This window comes from Monodelphis domestica, chromosome 2 (genome assembly GCF_027887165.1).
Source record: "Monodelphis domestica isolate mMonDom1 chromosome 2, mMonDom1.pri, whole genome shotgun sequence".
NCBI lineage: Eukaryota > Metazoa > Chordata > Mammalia > Didelphimorphia > Didelphidae > Monodelphis > Monodelphis domestica.
The window spans coordinates 173,270,738-173,292,045 of NC_077228.1; the positions used below are offsets into that span (position 1 = coordinate 173,270,738).

The 21,308-nt window shown below is 43.2% G+C and overlaps 1 protein-coding gene across 3 annotated transcripts in view; it reads right to left on the reverse strand.

Moving 5' to 3' along the window:
* INTS3 (integrator complex subunit 3) overlaps positions 1-21,308 on the reverse strand; it is a 40,322-nt gene that overhangs the window by 16,645 nt on the left and 2,369 nt on the right. For 2 of the 3 annotated variants that reach the window (XM_007481939.2, XM_001365157.3), the window contains exons 3-9: positions 14,425-14,508; positions 13,565-13,648; positions 7,147-7,260; positions 6,863-6,947; positions 4,952-5,018; positions 1,964-2,108; positions 1,451-1,580 (exon numbers count right to left, since the gene is read on the reverse strand). In XM_007481939.2, coding sequence (XP_007482001.1) covers positions 1,451-1,580; positions 1,964-2,108; positions 4,952-5,018; positions 6,863-6,947; positions 7,147-7,260; positions 13,565-13,648; positions 14,425-14,508 — 709 coding nt within the window. Of the gene's footprint in view, positions 1-1,450; positions 1,581-1,963; positions 2,109-4,951; positions 5,019-6,862; positions 6,948-7,146; positions 7,261-13,564; positions 13,649-14,424; positions 14,509-18,160; positions 18,297-21,308 lie in introns of all 3 variants that reach the window. The other variant, XM_007481940.3, reaches the window with a different exon arrangement.

Below are 21,308 nucleotides of genomic sequence, written 5' to 3' on the forward strand. Positions count from 1 at the left end.
GCAAACACAGATATAAGGGCCAAAGGGAATGGAAGGAAAACTGGTTGTCTGGGCCAAGGCAAGTAGCCTTCCTGTTAAGTAAGAGATCTGAGAAGGGACTGTATAAACACCCTGTACTCCCATCAAAAGATTTTTCCCAGGAGGCAGCTGGGTAGCTCAGTGGATTGAGAGTCAGGCCTACAGACAGGAGATCCTAGGTTCAAATCTGGCCTCAGACACTTCCCAGCTGTGTGACCCTGGGCAAGTCACTTGACCCCCATTGCCTAGCCCTTACCACTCTTCTGCCTTGGAACCAATATACAGTATTGACTCCAAGACTGAAGGTAAGGGTTAAAAAAAAAAAAAGATTTTCCCCATCATTCTACACACCCAGGCAAAGACCACTGGGGGTTGATTGTCTTTGAGTGAAGCAAAGTCAGCACATTCCAAAGGGTAAAGCAAAGTGCCAACTTTAAGGAGGAGAGTTGGGGGAGAGGGAGGGAGGTAGAGGTCAAGAGCATGTATTTGGGGGAGTATGGTCAACATCTATGCATCATTATGCACTGTAAGGAAACTCCCCCAAACAAACACCAACCCTTTCTCCCTCTGGCCATTCTGTAGCTCAGTTTGAGGCTTTGTTGGGGAGGTCAGAGAAAAAAGGAAACAACTCTGTCTTTTCTCTTAGAGTCAGCTCCCTGCACAGATCTTAGAGCATTAGACATTTAGGAATAAGGATTTATTTGGACAGTCTTGGTATTCCTATTCCTGCCTCTTCTGTTTCCCAGGTCTCCGAATAATGATCCCATAAGGGAGAAAGAAATAAAGTCCAACCCCTATTTGGCTCTTTCTATGGTTCAGGGAGTAAACTAGGACTCTGGAGACTAGAAGGGGAAGAGGACAAGGTTAGGTCTGTCTGATTTGGGAGAAGCAAACAGCCTCTTCCTTCCCCCAAAAGAGGCTGCTGGGCAGGCTCAGCCCCTGGAATCACAGACAGTATTACTGAAAGGGAGGGGGGCCTCCTCCCCTTGAAGGTTTTGCCAAGACAAGCCCCTCTACTGACTCAGCTTCACGTGCTGACCTCCCATCTCCCCTACTGGCCAGAGAAGGAATCTGGGAACAGGCCAATGAGCTCACCTCCTGAGCCAGACTTGCTGGGAAAGGAGTAATTACGGTTCCCTGCCCTGCTTTCCCCTTGGCAAAATTAGAAACTAGTACATCTAGAGCCTCAGTTTAGGATGTTACCCCCCTTTTTCCCTATTCCCTATCCATATGAATTGTTCTCCCTCTTTGGAGCTTTACAACTTGGCTGTCCTTGAACAGAGACTTGCTTCTTCTGAGCTGCCCACCTGATTGGTGGGGTCCTCCCACCCATCAACCTCCCTACTTCTCTACCCTAACCCCTTTATTTCTAACCAATGAGTTCACTGATTTCTCCATCTTTCAGTGAAAGTATGTCTTAATAGCTATTTACCTGTGAACTGGGGGCTCAAGGCTTGAGGGTTATGGACAATATCTTTCCATAGCAGCTCAAACTCTGGTATCCTAGCAACATTCTGCAGGAGGCGCACCAGGTCCCGGCCAATCATGAAACAGTCCATGAACTTGGGGAAAAGGGAAAGGGGAGGGGGGAAGAGAGAGAACACAGATTGTTTACCTGCTAGAGGGAAGAAAGAACAGCATGTTCCAGGGAGGGAAAAAGGAAGGGAGGGTGGGAAAAGTTGGATGACTCTTGCTAGTGCCTGGCTCCTGAACTGTTCTATGGAAAAGTTGGGGTTTGAGATTGAGGTTCAGAGGTAACTTTAGCTACTGAAAAAGTCCTTCTCTGCTTTCACTCAGAAAAGACTCCCCATTAAATTCACCCTGATGGAGCTAGTTCTCTTTTTCCTGTAGATGGGGTAAGGGCTGGGGGAAGATGGGAGGGAGGGGTTTGCGGTCTGTCTGAACATGCAGAGATCTTTCCCTGGGGCTGACAGCTCTCTCTTACCCGCTCCCGGAGCAGTGAGATACAGAAGTCTACTTCCTTTTGACGAAGAGCTTGGAGTTGAGCTGTGCTATGGTGGTCTACAATGAGCCTCAGGTAGGTGTAGACTGCCATGGCAATAAGAATGTTGCTCTTCAACACCCACTCTCTGCAGGGAAGCAGGAAGGACAATGGCATTTTGGCCCTGTCCAGATTTACCCATTCTCAACAGTTGAAGTACAGTTTGTTCCGGGATTGCCCCCCACCAAATTGGTGACATCACCACACACTTTTACAAATCCCTACACATAGTAATAGGACTTCCTATTCATTTTGTGTGGTATCCACTGAAGTGTTGGATGGAAACCAGGCCTCTTTAGCACATAACTACAAGTATCCCTTCCATATCACAAGGTTAGAGATATAGTGCCCCTGAGATCTGGAAAATCCACATAAAATTTTTTGGCCCTTCTTTTATACCAGAGAAAAAGTCTAATTTTTTAATTTTTCTTTTATGGAGTATTTACAGTGCCTTTTTGTAAAGTTTGGGTTAAGTATGCATTTCTGAGTTTCTAAACTTTCTGTGTCTGCTTTCCAAAAAATACCCTCAAAATTTTAATTTAATTTCTTATGACAACCCATGCTATATTGAAACCACAATGGGGAATGTCACACTGTTTTATGGCAGATCATATGCTGCCTCTGAAGTGACCATGAGTTATTTTCATGCCCCCAAACTAGATTACAAGTTTCTCAAGGGCCAAGTCTCCTACTCTCTTCCCCCCCCCCCCCATTATATTTCTCTAGTAAAGCTCTCTATCGACAGCTGATGTTGCTGAGGGCAAGAATGAAGGCACCTGAGATTTGAGCATGGGAGAAGGTATAGGAACAGTGCTTTGGGGGGGCCTTAGCAGTATGAGGTGGCTCTGGGATTCTTTTTATGGAGTATTGAGCTTTAGGGCTCAGGCATCATCCCTGTTCTAAACTGGGTTTGGGTTACCAGATGCCTATAACCTAAAGAAAGAACGAAGAGCAAAGTAGTGTGGGATGAAACAGTGTTAACCCTATTTAGGGATCTCCACCTGATTTCCTCCATAATAATGTGGCTAAATTAAACTGCTAATAGGACAAGCTGAAGTGGTCCCTGGGCCCCTTAATCCTGGGACTTCTGGAAGCTAGATAGTGCCCCTTGTTCCTGGGGCATGCCATACTAGTCTGATGTTCCCATCCATCATCCTTATCCCAAGCAATGGGATGTTGACTGTAAAATCCCACCCTGAAACTCCCAGACACCGAGTGAGTCACTTGCCCTAAATCACTAGCTGAAAAGAGAAACACGATCTTAGTGGCCAAGTCTCACTTTCCCAGGAGTAAAGGCATTTCCCTAGGGAGAAGGGGTAATGAAAGAGTTGGTTGTTTGCTAGGACACTGAGTAATGGAGAATAGGACAGGAGGACAGGAAACTTGCCAGAGAGAAGAGTAAGGTCCTCTAATTCCTTTCAATGTCTTGTAGAAGACTCTTTGCATGGGACCTTGGGTCCTGACTCTCTTAAACCCCAGTACCAGAAAACTAAAAAAGATCTAGTGACCCTGTCAGAAAATAGAGTACAAAGTTTAATCCAGTCAAGCAGCATGCAGATAGCAGAGAAATGTATTGGAACTGTTCTTGTCTTCTCCTGAGGAAGAATGAAAATACCAGCAAATGACACTGGGGTGCCTGTTCTTTACTTATATAACTGTCATTTTTGATACCAGAGCCTCAATAAATCTTATTAGGGAAATAAGGAGGGTTAAAATGTTGGGCAGTTGTCTGATGTTTTTATGTTAGCATCATGATCTGCACAACTAATTTGGGGGCCAAGATGATCGAAAAAGAATGTCTCTTAGGGAAGCAAACCAAATAAGACCCAAAGACACAAACAGCAACTAGAAAAAAGAGAGGAGAGATCTAGCAGACAAAGAGTGAAAATCAAGAGAGAATGTGGCCAGGCCTAGAGATGGGAGATCTAGGTTCAGACTGATATATCCTAGCTGTATGATGTCTGGGCAAACCCAGTTGCTTAATCCTAACGGATCTTTTGCCTTGGAACTGATAGCACTGGTTCTAAGACACAAGGAAAGAGTTTTTAAAAAGAGAGAACCTTCCAGGATCTACAGTGAGAGTTTCCAGGGCTCCTCCAACTAGGAGCTTAAGAGGTCCATGATGCCAACTGTATGCTAAGTCTGGTCACTAGGTGGCACTGCACCGCAGGTCATACAATCTTATCTGACTGTTAAAGAAGAAGCTATTCTCCTCCCTGTTAAATGAGTTGCTGGCATTATTGCAAGAGTCTAGTTCTCCTTAGGAAAGGATGGTTTAAAAGGCATTTGTCCTTCTAATTCCCACCTTCTAATCCTCAAACCCAGGTCTTCCAGCCTCCAAGGGCCTTTATCTATTATTCCAGGGCCACCTTTAAAAATAAACCTACAAAAATGTTACAGTTGATTCTGGGCAGGTGAGGGATGTGGGTTTTATACCTTGGGGAATCTTGGGGTTTGGGAGAGAGGCAGCTCTCTTTTACTCCTGAACTTCTCACATGCTGCTACAGAGAGAGCCATGGGACTTACAGGGATGGTGGTAAGCAGGTCTCACTACCTGCCAGGCCTTGGTGCCATGGCTGGCACCCGATGAATTCCCTCCCCCTCCCACCTAAAGATAAACATTCCAAGGAAGTTTGGATCAAAAATAAACTCTTATCAGATTAAACTGGTTTTCTCAGGACTTGGGGGTATTTTGGCAAATACCCTAATCCCTGTTCTTTCCAACCCTGTGGCTAACTTCATCAATTGCCTCCCTCCACTCCCTTCCCCACCCCCCAGATTTCTTGGTCTCTCCCTTTTCTCCAGCCCATCTTAATTCTCCAATGCTGAGTTCCCTCAGCTACCAATTATGGGAGCTACAAGCTCCCTCTCCCCACCCCCAGCACCTCACATAGCTGTGGCCCTTTCCACCCCTTCCAGGATGGACCCTACCTCTGCTCTGTCAGGATTTCCAGGACACTTTCTGCCAGCCAAATGTTTTTGGCAGTCACATCTCCACCTGCCCACAAAGGAGAGAGAAAAAAAGAAAACCAGAATAGTACCCAAAATCGAGACAGTGACTCAGCTAATGTGAGCCTTTCCTTTACCTCTTTCTCTATATCCCAGAATCATCATCCTATAATTTCCTTCCTGAGTGCTGGAATTAAGATGCTCTGTTCTCCCTCTGCTGTGACTGGCCTTAGAGAGTTAACCAATAAGGGATCTGAATTCTCTTGGGAACCACAGATTTTCCTATTCAGGTTAGAATGGAATGAACTTGGTCCTTGAAAAAGAAAGCAGAAACCTGAGAGTGGGGTGTGTGTGTGTGTGTGTGTGTGAAGTGGGGAATGGGTTAGGAATTAATAAAATATGACAGCTCATAAGAAACAGGACAGCAGAGGAAGTTTGTTCCAGCTGCAGACTGAGGGGATTCAGATGTGTCTAGCCTCACTATGATGTGTCTCTGAGTAGCACGGTTTCTAATGTTGTTCCCCCTCTGGTTGATGTATACTTCATTCTTGGGGCAGGATGAACATGCAGGAAAAACCAGGCTAACATTTTAAGGTTGATGGGCAGAGATTGAGGGTTCCAAGAAAGGAAATAGTGCCAGGAGATAGGACAGAAATATTCAGCTCCCAGGTACTACATGCCTTGTCACTGTTCACCCTCCCTCCCCCAAAGTTTTGTATTGGAGGCAGCTAGGTAGCACAGTGGGTAGAGTCAGGCCTGGAATCAGGAAAACTTGGCTTCAAATATGACCTCAGATCCCTCCTAGCTGTGTGATCCTAGGCAAGTTACTTAACTCTTTGTTTGCCTAGCCCTTGCCCTTCTGTCTTAGGGTTAGAATTGATACTAAGACAGAAGGTAAAGGTTAAAAAAACCACAACAAAAAGTTTTGTACTGACACAAGTCAAGGCACCCAGAAAACACTCAAAGTACCCATTATAGTAGAAGAGCCTACATGGGCAGCATGTAAGTTGAAATGGAAAAATGACAGGATCACCTACAAGTGCACCTTTATACATACACACAGCCTGCACATGCATCCTAGGAAATGTGGCTGAATGACAAGGGGAGACCTTTCTGATCACAGTGCCTACAAGGTTTGCCTTGCTTAGTTACTGGGGAGCTGAGGTAGATGACACAGATGCTGACAACAATATATAAACCTAAATGTCAAGGTCTGTTTTGTGCCATGGAGACATGGCATGTCCTCCTGTTGGCCAGCTCCCATTAGACGTCACAACTGCTAGGCAGGAGGGACAGAAACACAGGGTGAGGGAGTTTGCCAAGTGGTGGGAATACCAAGAGCATGATCAACATTCCCTTGCTCTTTTCTATTTTCCTGGTGGTGGTTACTAAGAGAAATCCTTGGGTGAAGATTGACTTGAATGTACATGAAGCTTCCTTTAGGGTCCAAACAGAGCAGAGGAAGGGGAATTGATGCAGAAGCTAACTTTAGGAGCTTCCCTGAGATTTTATATTTTAATATTTTTCAAAAACCCCTCATCTTCTATCTTAGAATCAATCCTAAGATAGAAGAGCAGTAAGGACTAGGCAATTAAGAGTAAATGACTTGACTAAGGTCATAAAGATAGGAAGTGCCTGAGGCTAGATTTGAACTCAGATCCCCCCAACTCCAGACCTGGTACTCTATCCACTGTGCAACCTAGCTATCCCTCCCCTGAGATTTTAAACCTACACCTTACTGTTACATAGCTCCCCGGAGATGCCTATAATCAGAAAGAAGTAGGCTAGAGCTAATGATTCTCCAGTGACTTCCTCAAATCATTCCCATTCTCCCACTTTTTTTATGCTTCTTCCACCCTCCCCTTTTCCTTCTAGGACCCTACAAAGACTCACCTGCAATCTGTTTCATGAATGTCATACAAACACCATCAGCTCCTAGAACCCCACTTTTCACCAATTCCCGTACCAACCACACCAACTACAAAAGAGAGAAAATGATCATTGGAAGGTAAAACTGAGAAGATGTGAACAAGGTCCAACTTGATGTACCTCAGCATTTGGTTTAGGTGAGGGCTGTGCCCTTCCAACTCCTTCCCAGACCCCTTTGGAGGGCAGGATGCCCCTCCCCTACAAAGGTCCCTCTAGCTTTTCTTTCTGGTCTTCCCTCTTAGTCTCACCTGGGTCCGACAGGTATCTTGCAGCTTTAAATACTTCTCCATGAGGATCTGATTGATCTTATTGAGGACGATGTTCATGCCATCCCGACTAACTAGGGCCAAATCTCGGTAACACTGTGAAGTGAGGGACAGGATGAGTGATGTAGGGGATCAGATAATTGAAGGCAAATCCGTTATCTTCCCAGGCCCCACCCCCAATTCTTCCCCACAAGCTACTCAAATGCCAAAAATCATTCTAGAGTTTTGCTTTTATGTTTGTTCCCTGCTTTTTCATGTAGGGTAAGAGAGAGGATCCAATGGCTTAATGAGGTTCTAATGTGGGGAAGGGAGAGGAATGAGTTAGCCACTAAGAAGGAAGGAAATCTGACAAACTGAATTCCATGCCCATCCCTCAACAATCTTTTCAGAAGATGATGCATTGTTTGATGCTGAGTGCTGAGAAAAGCCAGGCAGGGGCCATTTGCTTCTCATTTACTACTCAAAGGTCACAGGGAACTGTTATGATTCTCTGGGTACAAACAAGATCCCAATAAAGATTTCTAAGAATTGAGACAACTTGGCCAAATGCATAAAGTTCTGGGAGATGGACAAATACAGAGGCCACCAGAACAGGAAAGCCAGGAGAAGCATAACCCCATGTCAGTGACATGGTCAATTTTTAATTATCAGGGAAAGGATCTCGGAATAGGCCCACTAATTAAACACCCCCCCCAGGCTCATTCTTGGTTAGAATCTCAAAAGGATGTCTGCCACTGTTTCCTAGGCTCTACATTGATTATTGCCTTTCTGCTTAGTGAGTGCTACCTGTAGGAACTGCACCCCCCAAGAACCTCATGTGTAGGGCTGGGGGCTTCTAAAACCTCCTAGCCTTCTAAATGACACAGGAAGAGTAAGAAAGATGGTTCTGCTTTCTTTCTGTTAGTAGATCAGTAGGAGGTACTCAGATTGGTGGATATAAACACCAGTTTCCCAGCTAGTCAGAAAAAAAGGCTGCCAAGATCTGGCAGGGAAGGAAAAGAGGCTGTTGACCACTGAGTGCTGGTGAGAATAGAAGGGAGAAAGTGCACAGAAAAGGGAAGGGTATGTGAATTAATATTTTTTTAGCCACTATATTTCCAAAACCTTCCCTGCTACATGCTCTTCCTAATCCCTCCTCCCAGCTGCTCCATTCAGTTTTCTCAAAGGAAATGGAGGTTCAGCAATTAACCCCATCCTACCATTCTAGTCTTTCTCCTCCCCCCTCCCCCCAGCTGATCAGAGCAAATAACAAATACTTGGAGATTCCTATTTCTTTCTGTCCTGGACTGCTGTTCCAGCTACTCTGAGTAAATACTGAATGGTCTTAGCTTAGAGATCCTTAAATTTGTTTTGTGTCATGACCCCTTTTTATACCTATATATTTAATCTATAGAGAACAGGAGTATGGGGAGTTTATGGATGAGGCAAAAAAACCCAAACTAAAACAAAAAAAAAACACAACGTGATAAAAGGTACCAGAAGGAAGCTGCTGCTGACCTATAAATATCTGAGAAACCATCTTAGCACCCTTTGCCAGAAGAAAGACAAGAGAATGTACTAGGAGGATGAGAGAAAGAGAGTATAGGTCTGACTGGAGAAAGAGATGTTCTTGCCCAGAGATGGGGCCTTGCTCTGCCCATCTAAAAGTAATAAATGACTCTCAGGTGATAATGGATACAAAACACCCTCAAAGCCAGGGAGGGTGATTCAAGGGTAGGAGACAGGTTCTTTCTCAAGGGTTTCAGAGGACAGATTGGTATTGCCCTGAGAATTTTGCCTCAGCAAAAGGGATAGGATTCCAGGTTTTTAACTATAACCACTGGCTAAGATGACTACCACTGGTAGTCTTCCCGATTCCAGTGACCCAAACAACTGTGTGCCAAGCTCATTGGTTGGCTTGAGAGAGAAGCAGAAAAGAAGAGAAGCTTTGGAGAGAAGGAAAACTTTGGGTGGGGTGGGAGAGTGGCAGGCAAAAAAGGAGGAAGAATAGGGAGTTTGGGGAGAAGGGTGACAGAAAGAGTACAGATGTGACTGACTCAGGGTTGAATTTGGTCCTGTGCTCTGAAAGCCCCAGATAAGAGACAAGAAGCTATTTCCCTGGGGATAGATGCTAGCCTCTACTCAAATCAAAAAGCTCTGGGCACATGAAAAGGTGTTCTAAATCTCTTATAATCAGAGAAATGTAAATCAAAACAACTCTGAGGTACCACCTCATACCTAGCAGATTGGCTAATATGACAGCAAAGTAATGAATGTTGGAGAGGATGTGGCAAAAATGGGACACTAATGCATTTCTGGTGGAGTTGTGAATGATCCAACCACTCCGGATGGCAATTTGGAACTATGCCCAAAGGGCTTTAAAAGATTGCCTGCCTTGTGATCCAGTCACACCATTATTGGGTTTGTACCCTAAAGAGATAATATGTGTAAAAAAATATTTATAGCCACATTCTTTGTAGTGGCAAAAAATTAGAAAATGAGGGGATGCCCTTCAATTGGGGAATGGCTGAACAAATTGTTGGTGATAGAATACTATTGTGTTCAAAGGAATAATAAACTGGAGGAATTCCATGTGAACTGGAAAGACCTCTAGGAATTGATGCAGAGTGAGAGGAGCAGAACTAGAACGTTGTACACAGACACTGATACACTGTGGCACAATCGAATGTAATGGACTTCTCTACTAGCAGCAGTGCAATGATCCAGGACAATTCTGAGGGACTTATGAGAAAGGATATCTACACCCAGAGAAAGAACTGTGGGAGTAAAAACACAGAAGAAAAACAACTGCTTGATCATATGGTTTGATAGGGATATGATTGGGGATGTTGACTCTAAATAATCTCTCTATTGCAAATATTAATAATATGGAAATAGGTCTTGATCAATGATACATGTAAAGTCCAATGGAATTGCTCATTGGCTACGGAGGAGTGGGGGTGGGAGAAGGGGAAGGAAAGAACATGAATCATGTAACCATGGAAAATATTATAAATTAACTAAATAAACTTAAAAAGAAAAAAAAGCTCTGGGGCAATGTCTAAGAGCCCCGCCATGAAAAGAGACTTCCACATGAAATCACATACCTGTCTTCATCAAACTCCAGTAGATAATCTCAAGATATACCTGTATCCCAGCCCCTCTTAGCAACATTAAGAGTTCCTGAATCCTAGCAGCATCTACCACTATGTCTGACTAAAGTAGGACACAGGGCAAGAAACAGACCCAGAGGGTAAAAAATGTTTCAGGAGGCAGCTAAGTAGCCTCATGGATAGAGTGCTGAATGTGGAGGGAAGAGAAAGGAGAGGGGGCACACAATAAACAAGTTTTTATTGTAAGGAATAGTACTAAGTGCTTTGCATATTTCATATTTGATCCTCACAACTCAAAGTCTGATGCTATTATTATTCTCATTTTGCAGATGAGGAAACTGAGGCAAACAGTGATTATGTAATCCTGCCCAGGATTACACAGTCATTAAATATTTGAGGCTGGGTTCAAATTCAGGACCTCCTGACTCCAGCCCTATTGCTCTATTCACCGTGCCACCTAGATGCCTTCCTGGAGTCTGGAAGGCCTGAGTTCAAACCCAGCCTCATATACTTACTGGTTGTGTGATCTTGGGTAGGTGTCACTTAATCACTGCCTCAGTTTCCTCATCTGCAAAATGGGGATAACAATAACATCCATCTCCCAGGGCTGAGAGCATAAAATGCGATAAAAGTTATAAAGCACTTTGCAAACCTTCAAGTGCTACAGTATTATCATTATTATTGACCAAATCACCAAAGAAGCAATTTCAAATACAGAGTGCTAAATGCCTATAACCTACCCCATCCTCTTATTTATCACTATTGTCTCTTTTCCCTCTGATGAGTGCCACTACTGAAGCCAAATACGCCTCGTATTATTCATTTCAACTCTCATCAGTTTGTACATTCTGGAGTGCTGGCCCCAGGGCCTCATGACTTCTGTCTGCCAGCAATGACCAAGGTGCCTTCAGTCCCTTGTTTTCTTGGAGCAGGTTTTTAAAAAGTTCAAGATTCTCTCTTCTCTGTCATCATCCTCATGAAACTTCCAGCCAATGACGACTCACAGAACAGATTCTTAAATCAGTCCTAAGATTTCACTGACATTCCAAAGACAGAGTTAAGTCCAAATAAGCCCTTGGAAAACAGCCCCTCAGTCCTAATCTTCAGCCCAACACCATTATTTATAAGCAATGTCATGTTTAAGCAACATTTCCCACCCCACCTCCCTGAAAAAAGAAACAGGAAAAAAAAAAACCTGTGGCAGGAGGGGATGTCTTTAAAAAAAATGGTCACCCTTTCTGGGGAAAAACTAGAGCCCTAGGGATAAGATGTTGACTTTTCAACCAAACCCTGATGTGGCTCAAGGTCCCTAATGAGTCACCCTGTCTTCCAGCAGCACCCCTCCCCCATCCCTGTCTATGTTTTCTTCCCTCCTCTAAAGATTACTCTCCAACTGCCCTTCAGTCTCCACCTCCCTGTGTCCAGAAAAAGGTCAGATCTGGAGTTGTGCTTAGAGACTAAGTCGGGAGGCAGAGGGTTCAACTAAAAAACCTTGGTGTCTGAATCTGAATTCCCATTCTGTTGCTAACCTACTGTCTAACCTGTAGTTCCATCTGCCCCATCACTTGGAGGCTTTGTTTCCTTAGATGTGCCATGGAAACAACTCCTTTTGAAGGGATGGGACACATGCTGGTCTCCTGGGAAAGCTGGAGCACCAGATAAGCATTTGTGGTGCCAGCTCTGCATGCTCCAATGTGCCAGGGCCAGCCATAAAAGCTGGTAGCATTCCCATAAGCAAGCCTTATTTATTTGCAATTACCTTGTATGATTTATATCTCAGCTTTGAAAAATTATTCACTTTCCAAAAGGCAAAAGACTAATTGCAGAGATAACTAAATTAGATGTCAATTGCAATTTAAAAAAACACAACAGAAAACCAGACCTTAATCCTATCTCTACCACATTATGACTGCTCGCCCTCATCTTCCAGCTTGCTAAAAATGTATTTAAAACAAAAAGGACTAACTTGACTAGATCATGATGTGGCTTATGAAAGCCATTGCAGATGACATATTTAGGACTGAAACAAAATGGCAATTTGCCTCTATAAGGTTTAAGCCACCGAATGGCCTGGCAGGACCTGGGATCTCAAAGGGAGTCAGGCACTGAACAATAATCTCCCCTTTCCCAAGACTTTATTTTTACTTTAGCTGGCATCCCTTCTAAATATACCACAAACACATCTAATTCTTTCCGTCACTTTTGGGCTCTTAACTCAGATCTGCAGAGCACAGGCACCTTGCTCTTGATCTTAACAGCTAGGTGGCATAGTGGGTTGAGTGCTAAAGTTGGGGTCAGGAAGATCTGAATTCAAATCATGCCTTACTTTTCCTGGGCAAGCCACTTCACTTTTCCCTGCCAGTTTCTTCATCTGCAAAATGGGGTTAATAATAGTACCTACCTTAAAAAGTTGTAAAGTTTTGCAAACATTAAAGTGCTATATGAATGCTAGCTCTTATTATTTTCCATTGGTTCTTGCTGTGGGAAGAACCCAATATGGTGAAAGGAAGACACCACTGAACTCCCCTATTCTAAACTCTTTTTCTGCTGATATGTAAAGCATGTAACCCTAGAGAACAAAGTAAGACAGAAAAATATGGGGAGGAAAAGCTGACATTTTACTGGAAAATTACAGGCCTGAGGCACTCTAATGGGTCATTTTATGACCCAATAGAAGTAGTTCTGTGCCTTCCAAGGATTCCACCTAAACCATCCTAGAGTTGAGAATTTGTTTAGAAAATATTCCAGTTCAATGCTCTTCCTCATCACCCTACAGTTGTGTGAGGTCTCATTTAAACCCTGCCCTCCAGCAATTTAAGCATGATTTTTCTTAAACTGCCCTGGGGAAGAGACTGACTCTACTGGGGCTCCCCTTTGTGTAAGAACTCTTACTTGACTTCGGCAGCTCTTACTGAGTTTCTGCCCAGCTCTCTCTATCATGAACAGGTTTCTAATTCTAATTTCTAATTCTCCAACCCACCCACTTCCTTTTGGCTTCTATGCAATCTCCTCATTCCTCTTCAACACCAGAATCTAGATTGAAGTGCTAATCAATAACTAGAATATTCTAACAGGAGAATGAATGAAGTTGAAAATGAGGTGATGGCAGGAAGAATGTAATGAAAAACTAAAGGAGTAGAAACATAATAGGCTTAGAGAAAGGAGGAAAAAAAAAGCTTGACTGTCTTTTTTCCTAGTCTGAAACAAAGCAGGAAACTCCCCAGCCTATCTCTAATAGATAAGTTCCACAGGTCCAGATCACATCTGGAAAGAACTTGTAAACATAGAGTTACAGGGAGGAATATTACCTTCTGGGCTTGGCTAGGTTCTGTAAGGACAAGGGTAAAGAGTCCCAGGCAGATTTCTTCATGTTGGGGGGGCCCTTTGCACACCTGGATGGGAGGAAAGAAGGAGCAGCTGTCAGTCATGGGCCAGTCAATTTCAGAAAATAAATCCTCCCAGAAACCTTGTGACTCCTGAAGAACCTGATAAGAGAAATCTCTCTCCCTAAATTGGCTATAGACTCCTCACCTCTAATCTGTATGGATGAGAATCAAAGGATCATTAACAGGAGGACTAGAGCACCCAATCTGAGGAAGGGTGTGAAGCTTGTTTTTTCTTAGGGGAAAGTAGGGAAGGTCCTGCTACTTTCCCTAAGGGTTGTTGTAGGCCAGCTAGGTATCACTGGGGCTAAAAAAGTGTGTAGAATGAGAAATTATGCCCTGATCCATAAACCAAAGCCCTTCAGCAAAAGATGGAACTAGGGAAAGATGTGGAGAATAGTGGAAAGAGGATTCAAGGAGGTGAGATTTAGGGTCCTCTGTCACAACAAACTGTTGTATGAATCCAAGCAAATCATTTAGTCTTCTAGATCTGTTTCTTTATCCCATAAACTGAAGACAATATCTGCTCCATTCCAGAGCTTCTATAAGGTATATGAGATAATGTATGTTTTGATAAATAGGATAAGCACTATACAAACAAAAGTGAAGCTTTGTCAAAGAAACGAAGGGACCTTCCTAGGAACTGAATCAAGCCTTTGTTAGACTTCCAGGTGATGGAAAGCAGATTTCAATTTGTCATCCAATTCCCTGTCAGTTGTTCCATGTTCTTGGATCTATTTCCCAACAAGCATAGATCCCAGTCAGAAAGTAGCTAATGAACTCACATGGGCGTTGAGGGCGTCATTGGCCTCTCTCTCAGAGACACCACTGGTCATCGATGTCACGATGCTCATGCACCTTTCCAGACGCTGCAGAGAGTTGGAGGAAAAGAGTGTGAGGAGTATGAAAAAATGGGTTGAGGGAACACAATATACCAAACCAAAAATCACAAGGGGTTCTGCCTAGACCCACACTTAAAAGACTCCATTCTATAGCAAATTTAGCATGCTGTTAGCACCTTTGATAACTTGGCCATTGTTCCCTGACCTTGAGAAGCTTTTGATTTTTCTATCATACCAATAAACTTCAATAAATACAGAACAGAGTCAAAGTGAAATCTGGGAACTTTTCCTCTCCGACCACCCTAATCAGTTTGGGTCCTTTTGTCTTTGCCTTGGAAATTAACCGTTTGAGGATAGTTTTTCATTGCTCATCCTATCATTTGTAAAACTCAAATAGGAATAGGGCAGGAAGAAGTGACTAGAATGACCTCCACCTTCAGTTTGATTCTGTGGTCTATCACAAAGCATTTTTCATCCAAGGATGGTTCTGTAGAACCCACAAGAAAATAACCAACTTAGCAATAGAGGCAAATGAGTAAGAATAAATGGTCAGCACCTCGTCTTGATCACTGCCGCTCACCCCAAGGAGCTCTTGGTCTATCCCTTTTCAAGGTCAACAATTAGGTATAAGGAGATCCCACAGCTTCAAAACTCCAAAGAGAGGGCCAGATAAAAACTTAACAAGATCTGGGCCATCCAGATTTAAAGCTTTAAAAGTCACCAACCTCCAACCCTGCAGCTTAACTATACCCCAAAGTAGGTCAGACCAGTATGTGCCAAGCAGAAATAAATTGCACTTGCATAGGTGTAAGAAGGGGGAGGTGTGAAATCATATGCAAGTCAAGTTGTTATTCCCACTCCCAGATCCTCATCCCTCTGGGCTACCACAAGCCAGCTCCAGAATTCATAGAGAAGGGGGAAGGAAAGAGAAAGAAAAGCTCTCAGTGATGAACAACCAGTTGAATGTTCCCTCTTTTTGTGACTCCTTCATGTCATCCCTCTCTACCCATAAACTTCCTCAATATCTGTAATAACAATTGCTCCAGCTGTTCAAGACCCTAAAGGAAGTGAAGTTGTTTGATGAAGAAAACCATAAGGCTTTTCCTGCCAACAAGGAAAAGATTCAAGCAAAGTTTAAGTGGGTTGGGAGAGGCAGATAAGTGGCTAAGTGGATAGAGAACCAGGCCCAGGAGGATCCTGGGTGTAAATCTGGCCTCAGACACTTCCTTGCAGTGTGATCCTGGGAAAGATACTTAACTGCAATGCCTTAGCCCTTATTACTCTTCTGCCTTAGAACTCAATTCTAAGACAGAAGTTAAGAGTTTAAGAGAGAGAGAGAGAGAGAGAGAGAGAGAGAGAGAGAGAGAGAGAGAGAGAGAGAGAGAGAGAGGGAGAGAGAGGGAGAGAGAGGGAGGGAGAGGGAAAGAGAGGGAGAGAGAGGGGGAGAGGGAGAGGGAGAGGGAGTGAGAGAGAGAGGGAGAGAGAGAGAGAGAAAAGTGGGTTGTGATCATATACTACCTATATAGCAACTCCTTGACCTCTGGGGAATCAAGAAAGTACTCCTATTCCCAAGAAGTAATCCTTCCGGGACCAAAGGAGCTAAGGAAAAGCAGGATAAATAACATATTCATATGCTGATTTGAGGATACCTAACCCCCCTATAAAACCCAACTCAAGAAGGTTCAAGGAAAAACCTTACACAATGGTGCTTCCAATAACAGCCAATCTTCAAATGAGGCTCCTTAACTGTTCAGCACAGACAAGCAAAGCCCTAAACCTCAAGGCCAGCTGACCTTGAAAGAAAAGCTATCCCTAGTCTAAGGTTCCTCAACCTGCTTTCCAACTTCAAATAAACTTTTTCAAAGGGATGGGTGTGGGGAGATAATGTACTATAATAAAGTTTAAGCTAAGCAAGGAGCTCAAGCCCTAGATAATTTGGTCTGTATGATCAGAAGTATAAAAACCTTAAAGAGAGTCTTTCCAGCTCTTGCCCACATCCTGAAGACCAGAGCCAACTATACAAATTAATACCTGGGGCAAAGGGGTTCAGCTAGTTGGTTCAGTGGATTGAGAGTCAGGCCTAGAGACAGAAGGTAGATACCAGGTTCAATTCTCACCTTAGAAACTAGCTGTGTCACCCTGGGCAAGTCACTTAACTCCCACTGCCTAGCCCTCCTAATTCTTACTGCACTTCTGCCTTGGAACCAATATACAGTACTGATTCTAAGATAAGGTAAGGGTTTAAAAAGCAAAAAACAAATTAATGCCTAGTAAGGAAGACAATGGTTTCTTGGAACAAAGACACTGGGAAGATCAGAAAATGGATAGGATGGACAAAGACATTAGGGGATGAGTTCCCTCAAAGTAGTCTTTATTCACAGTTATTCAAAATGCAACCATTGCTGTCTTCTCATGCTAAAGAAATTTCTTTTAAATCAGAAATGTTAATTTGGAGTGTTACAGGGAGACAGAAAGGCTAGGACCCCCAGATGAAGAGAGCAATGGACAGCCACACTAGTGTAGCATTCTCTCTCTGAACTCTCCCCCACCCAAATCTTAAGCATCAAATCATAACCTCTGACATCTGTTGGCCAGAGTAAACAGAGTTTTTCTTGACAGTCCCATAGAGAGTTGAATAAATATTTACTGTCTCCAGAAGCTTCTAGTCTGATTTTTCTAACATTAAATACTACCTGACTGTGGCTTCCTTAACAGTCACAATGGATAGGATCTGGGTGTATGTCTCCTCTAAAGAACTGATATTCTATTCATCCTGCTGGAAGACTCCTCTCTACTTTCATTTTCTCCAGTCTCTCACTCAGTTGAGTTCTGAGGCTAGGGCCAGAGAGGATATCCTGGTGCAACTGTGTATATAGTTTCCTTGAGGGAGACAGTGATACAGGTCTCAGGGGAAACCAGTGGCCCTAAAGAACAAAATTCCACTGCTACAGAGAAATGGAAGAAAGGCACACCTGGCCTTAGTGACAGCTGAGCTCAAATATACCATATTCATAAACCACTCACTTAAGATTAAGTACTTTTTAAAAAAAGAAACAACTGAAAAATATAAAAACTTTTCTCTCCTGGGGGCTCCCAATAACTCTAAAATCAGTTCTCACTGAGGCAAATGTGGGAGGGCTATTCCCCTACTTTATCTTTGCCCCACCCCCACCCATTGCTTCCCCAATTCTGCCCAAAGTCTTGCTCATGGCCTAAAGATTTGGCTTCTTTGAAACCATAAGCCCCCAACTCTTGTGCTACTTACCCCAGTCCCCCACTGTGCTGATTCCTCCCTCAGCTAGGAATGAGGAAAGCTGATCAGGAATAGAGATGGCTCCTAAGAATTGGAGCCAGAGTGTCAAACTTCCTAGGGATGGAGGGAAATTCACATTCTCTGAGCCTGGGGTATTCTTCACTACTGTTCCAAACCTGAGAACTCTAAAAGACCCTTCCCTCTAGTCAAACCAGACTCTGAATCTTCTATCCAATATAGCATCCCCTAGTGGATTGCTCCTTCTAACTGTTTTGATACATGTGATTTTAACTCTTCTTGGGCTTTTTCAAGGGTACACATTACTTCTGTCATTGACTAAGCTCCATGTGGCATACAGTGGGGTGGGCCACCTTCCTTGCTATCCTCCTCCAGGGCCTAGTATGAGTGCTCAAACCACTGACTGACCTTATAGAAAGCTACCCCTGCATTCCTGGGCAGCAGATGAGATCATGCAGGAGAAACAGCCACAGTCACAAAAAGCAGAAGCCAGTCATCACCATGCACTGAGTACCCACTAAGCGCAGAGCCCTGTGCTGGGGCACTGTAGGGAGATAAAGAGGGAGGAGAAGCCATAATCCCTGCCCTTGGAGAGGGAACAACCAATAGAATTTGGCTTCGGTGGAATATAAAGGCAGAGGGCAAGGAGGGAGTAAGGATTCTTGAGACATTGTGGGAAAAATTCTGCAGATTAGAAGAAAGAGACCCCCCTCCCCCATTATGGAAACGTTTAAAAGTTCACTTCTAGGTAGTCCAAAAGGACAAAGGGAAAAAAATGCCTTGTCCCTTTAGTAGCTTCCTGTTGTTATCCTCATTGGGTTTACTAGCAAATGTGTCATTTGCCTGAGGTTCAGCTGAGCAGGATGGGAGGTTGCCCTGATGTGGGCTAGGATGGATGGACACTGGTACTGCCAAAGACCAGAGTCAGGGGTTCTTAGCTTTAAAAAAAAAAAGGCAAACTATTTCATTATAATTGGTTTCCTTCATAATCCCACACATCATTTTATGCATTTTAAAAACAAGTTTCTGTCAAAGTGTCCATGGACTTCTTAACCAGACTACTAAAAGGGTCCATGACACAACACAGAAAACAGAAAACGTTACAGTCCCCTGGACTAGAGGATAATTTCATCAAGGTCTAGAGAAAAGTGACTGATTCCCATTCAAATCTCAGAAACCTTTCCTCTTTTATACCTCTTGGATGAAACTAGCCAATGCTTAATTGACCTTAGAAAAAGAGAAGAGCAGTACTAGGCTCATAACAGGTGCTCAACACTGCCAGGCATCACAATGATGTAGAAGATCTTAGAAAGAGTCAGAAAGACTTGGGTCTGATGGAGACCCAGCTTTCATCCTTAGTGGTGAAAATCTGGATTCAATTTAACCTCTCTGAACCCTATCTACAAAATGAGGAGAGCAATCCTTGAACTCCCTCCTTCAAAGGCTTGTTGTCAAGAAAGCACTCTGTAAACCTTAAAGTGCTATATAATTGTAAGTGATGGCTGATTGATGGAGCAGGAGCCATCGTGGGGCAATGCCAGTCATTTTTATTTCATTTGGGAATGTATGAAACTATTTTTAAAAGCATATTTACTTTCCAAATTCTATCTGTTGAATCTACTACACTGCCTGATGATGGGTGGGAGGGAGAGGATTAGCTCAGAAGCATGGTAAATGGCTGGAGAAGGCCACTTAAAATGAAAAATGTTGTTGTGGATGATTAAGAGTTGTCACCTCTTTGGTCATCCTTAAACCTCATTAACCTACTAATTTAATTTCTTTTTTACTCTAATTCAGTATTTTTTTCAACAACGACAATCATTGCTGAATTTGGAGATAGGAGATCTGGCTTTGGCTCCTTGAATAAATTATTTAACCTCTCTTGGCCTCTGTTTCATCTTCTATCAAAGGAGGGGAGTTAAACTAGGTAATTTCTAAGATTTCCTCCAAATCCCAACTCCAGGAATTTCACTTGCTCTACCTTCTTTCTGGTAGCTGTTAATGAATGGTAGCACAATAAGAAAACAGGCCTTAATAACTTACCCATTCTGTCCCTGGATGGCTGTATCAGGAAAGTTTGAGGCATAGTAAACAGCTCAACTGCTAAAATTCAGGCCTGAGTCTTATAACTCATTAAGTGGTGCTGAATGGGAAAGATCACCTACCTGATACCTAATGCCTCTACTAATCCTCACTGCTTAATTCAGATCTTTTCTTGGTCGGTTCCCATTTTCCTTTTATAATTCTGAAATTCCATCCTTCCCTAACTCTCCTATCTTTCCATTTCTACCTCTCCCTGACTCCTAAACCTATGCTTCACCCTTCCATGATGTTCATCACTCTACCTCTTCCTGTTCTCTCAGTACATTACTCTTGTTCTGGCTTCATTTTTGTCTCTTAGTAAACCTGACCCTCTGTCATATACCTGGACTCCTTGATAGACTGCCATTCATGCTTTGCTAAGTCTCAACTACTTATTACTCTACCATCCACCTTCTTCTTCCCCCTCAATCCTCACCCTCCTTCTCAGCAGAGGTCCTCATCTCCTACCTTCTAGAAAACCAGGCCATCTATCATGAGCTCCCATTTCTCTTATTTCATAGTTCAAAATCTTTGTTCATCACCTATCCATTTCCTTTTCATGGTCTTGACCCTAGTCCCTCCTGTATTCAATGGAAGCTTGTCCTTTCCATCTATCCTAAGTCTTCAATCTCTTCCTATTTACAGCTTCTTGCCTGCAAGTCTCCATGTCTCACCCCCCCAACCCCCCATATCCTCTTTACATAATATCACACACACACACACACACACACCCTTTCTCTCTTTACTTGATTCTTCCATACTCTCAAGGTATCAGGTATCCCATCTTTTCCCTTTCAGAAACAAACTTAGGAAAAGCTATCTATACTCATTACCTGCATTTTCTCACCTCCAAATCACTTCTATATATTGCTTACAGTCTGGCTTTCTGCCCTATCACCTAACTGAAACCACTCTCTCCAATGATCTCTTAATTGCTAAATCTGATGACCTTTTCTGACCTTATCTTCTTGACTTTTCTGCAGCTTTTGATACTTGGACTCTTTTCCTATATCCTGTGTTCTCCTCCCTCCCTCCTCTTTTGTTGTATCATCACCTTCATCCCATTCACTAAGCATGGATGATACCCCCAAAGTTCTACTGGTAGGTCTTCTCTCTCTCTCTCTCTCTCTCTCTCTCTCTCTCTCTCTCTCTCTCTCTCTCTCTCTCTCTCTCTCTCTCTCTCTCTCTCTCTCTCTCTCTCTCTCTCTCTCTCTCTCTCTCTCTCTCTCTCTCTCTCTCTCTCTCTCTCTCTCTCTCTCTATATATATATATATATATATATATATTCACTAAGTGTTCTGATCAGCTCCCATAGGATCAATTATCATTTTTATGCAGATGACATCCAGTTCCAAATTCCTATTTTTGTTGAAGAAACATCCCTTCCAGTCACATAGGTTTGAAAACTGGGAATTATCTTAGACTCTATAGTCTCCTTACATGTAGACCCAAGTCTTGTCAATTCTAACTCATC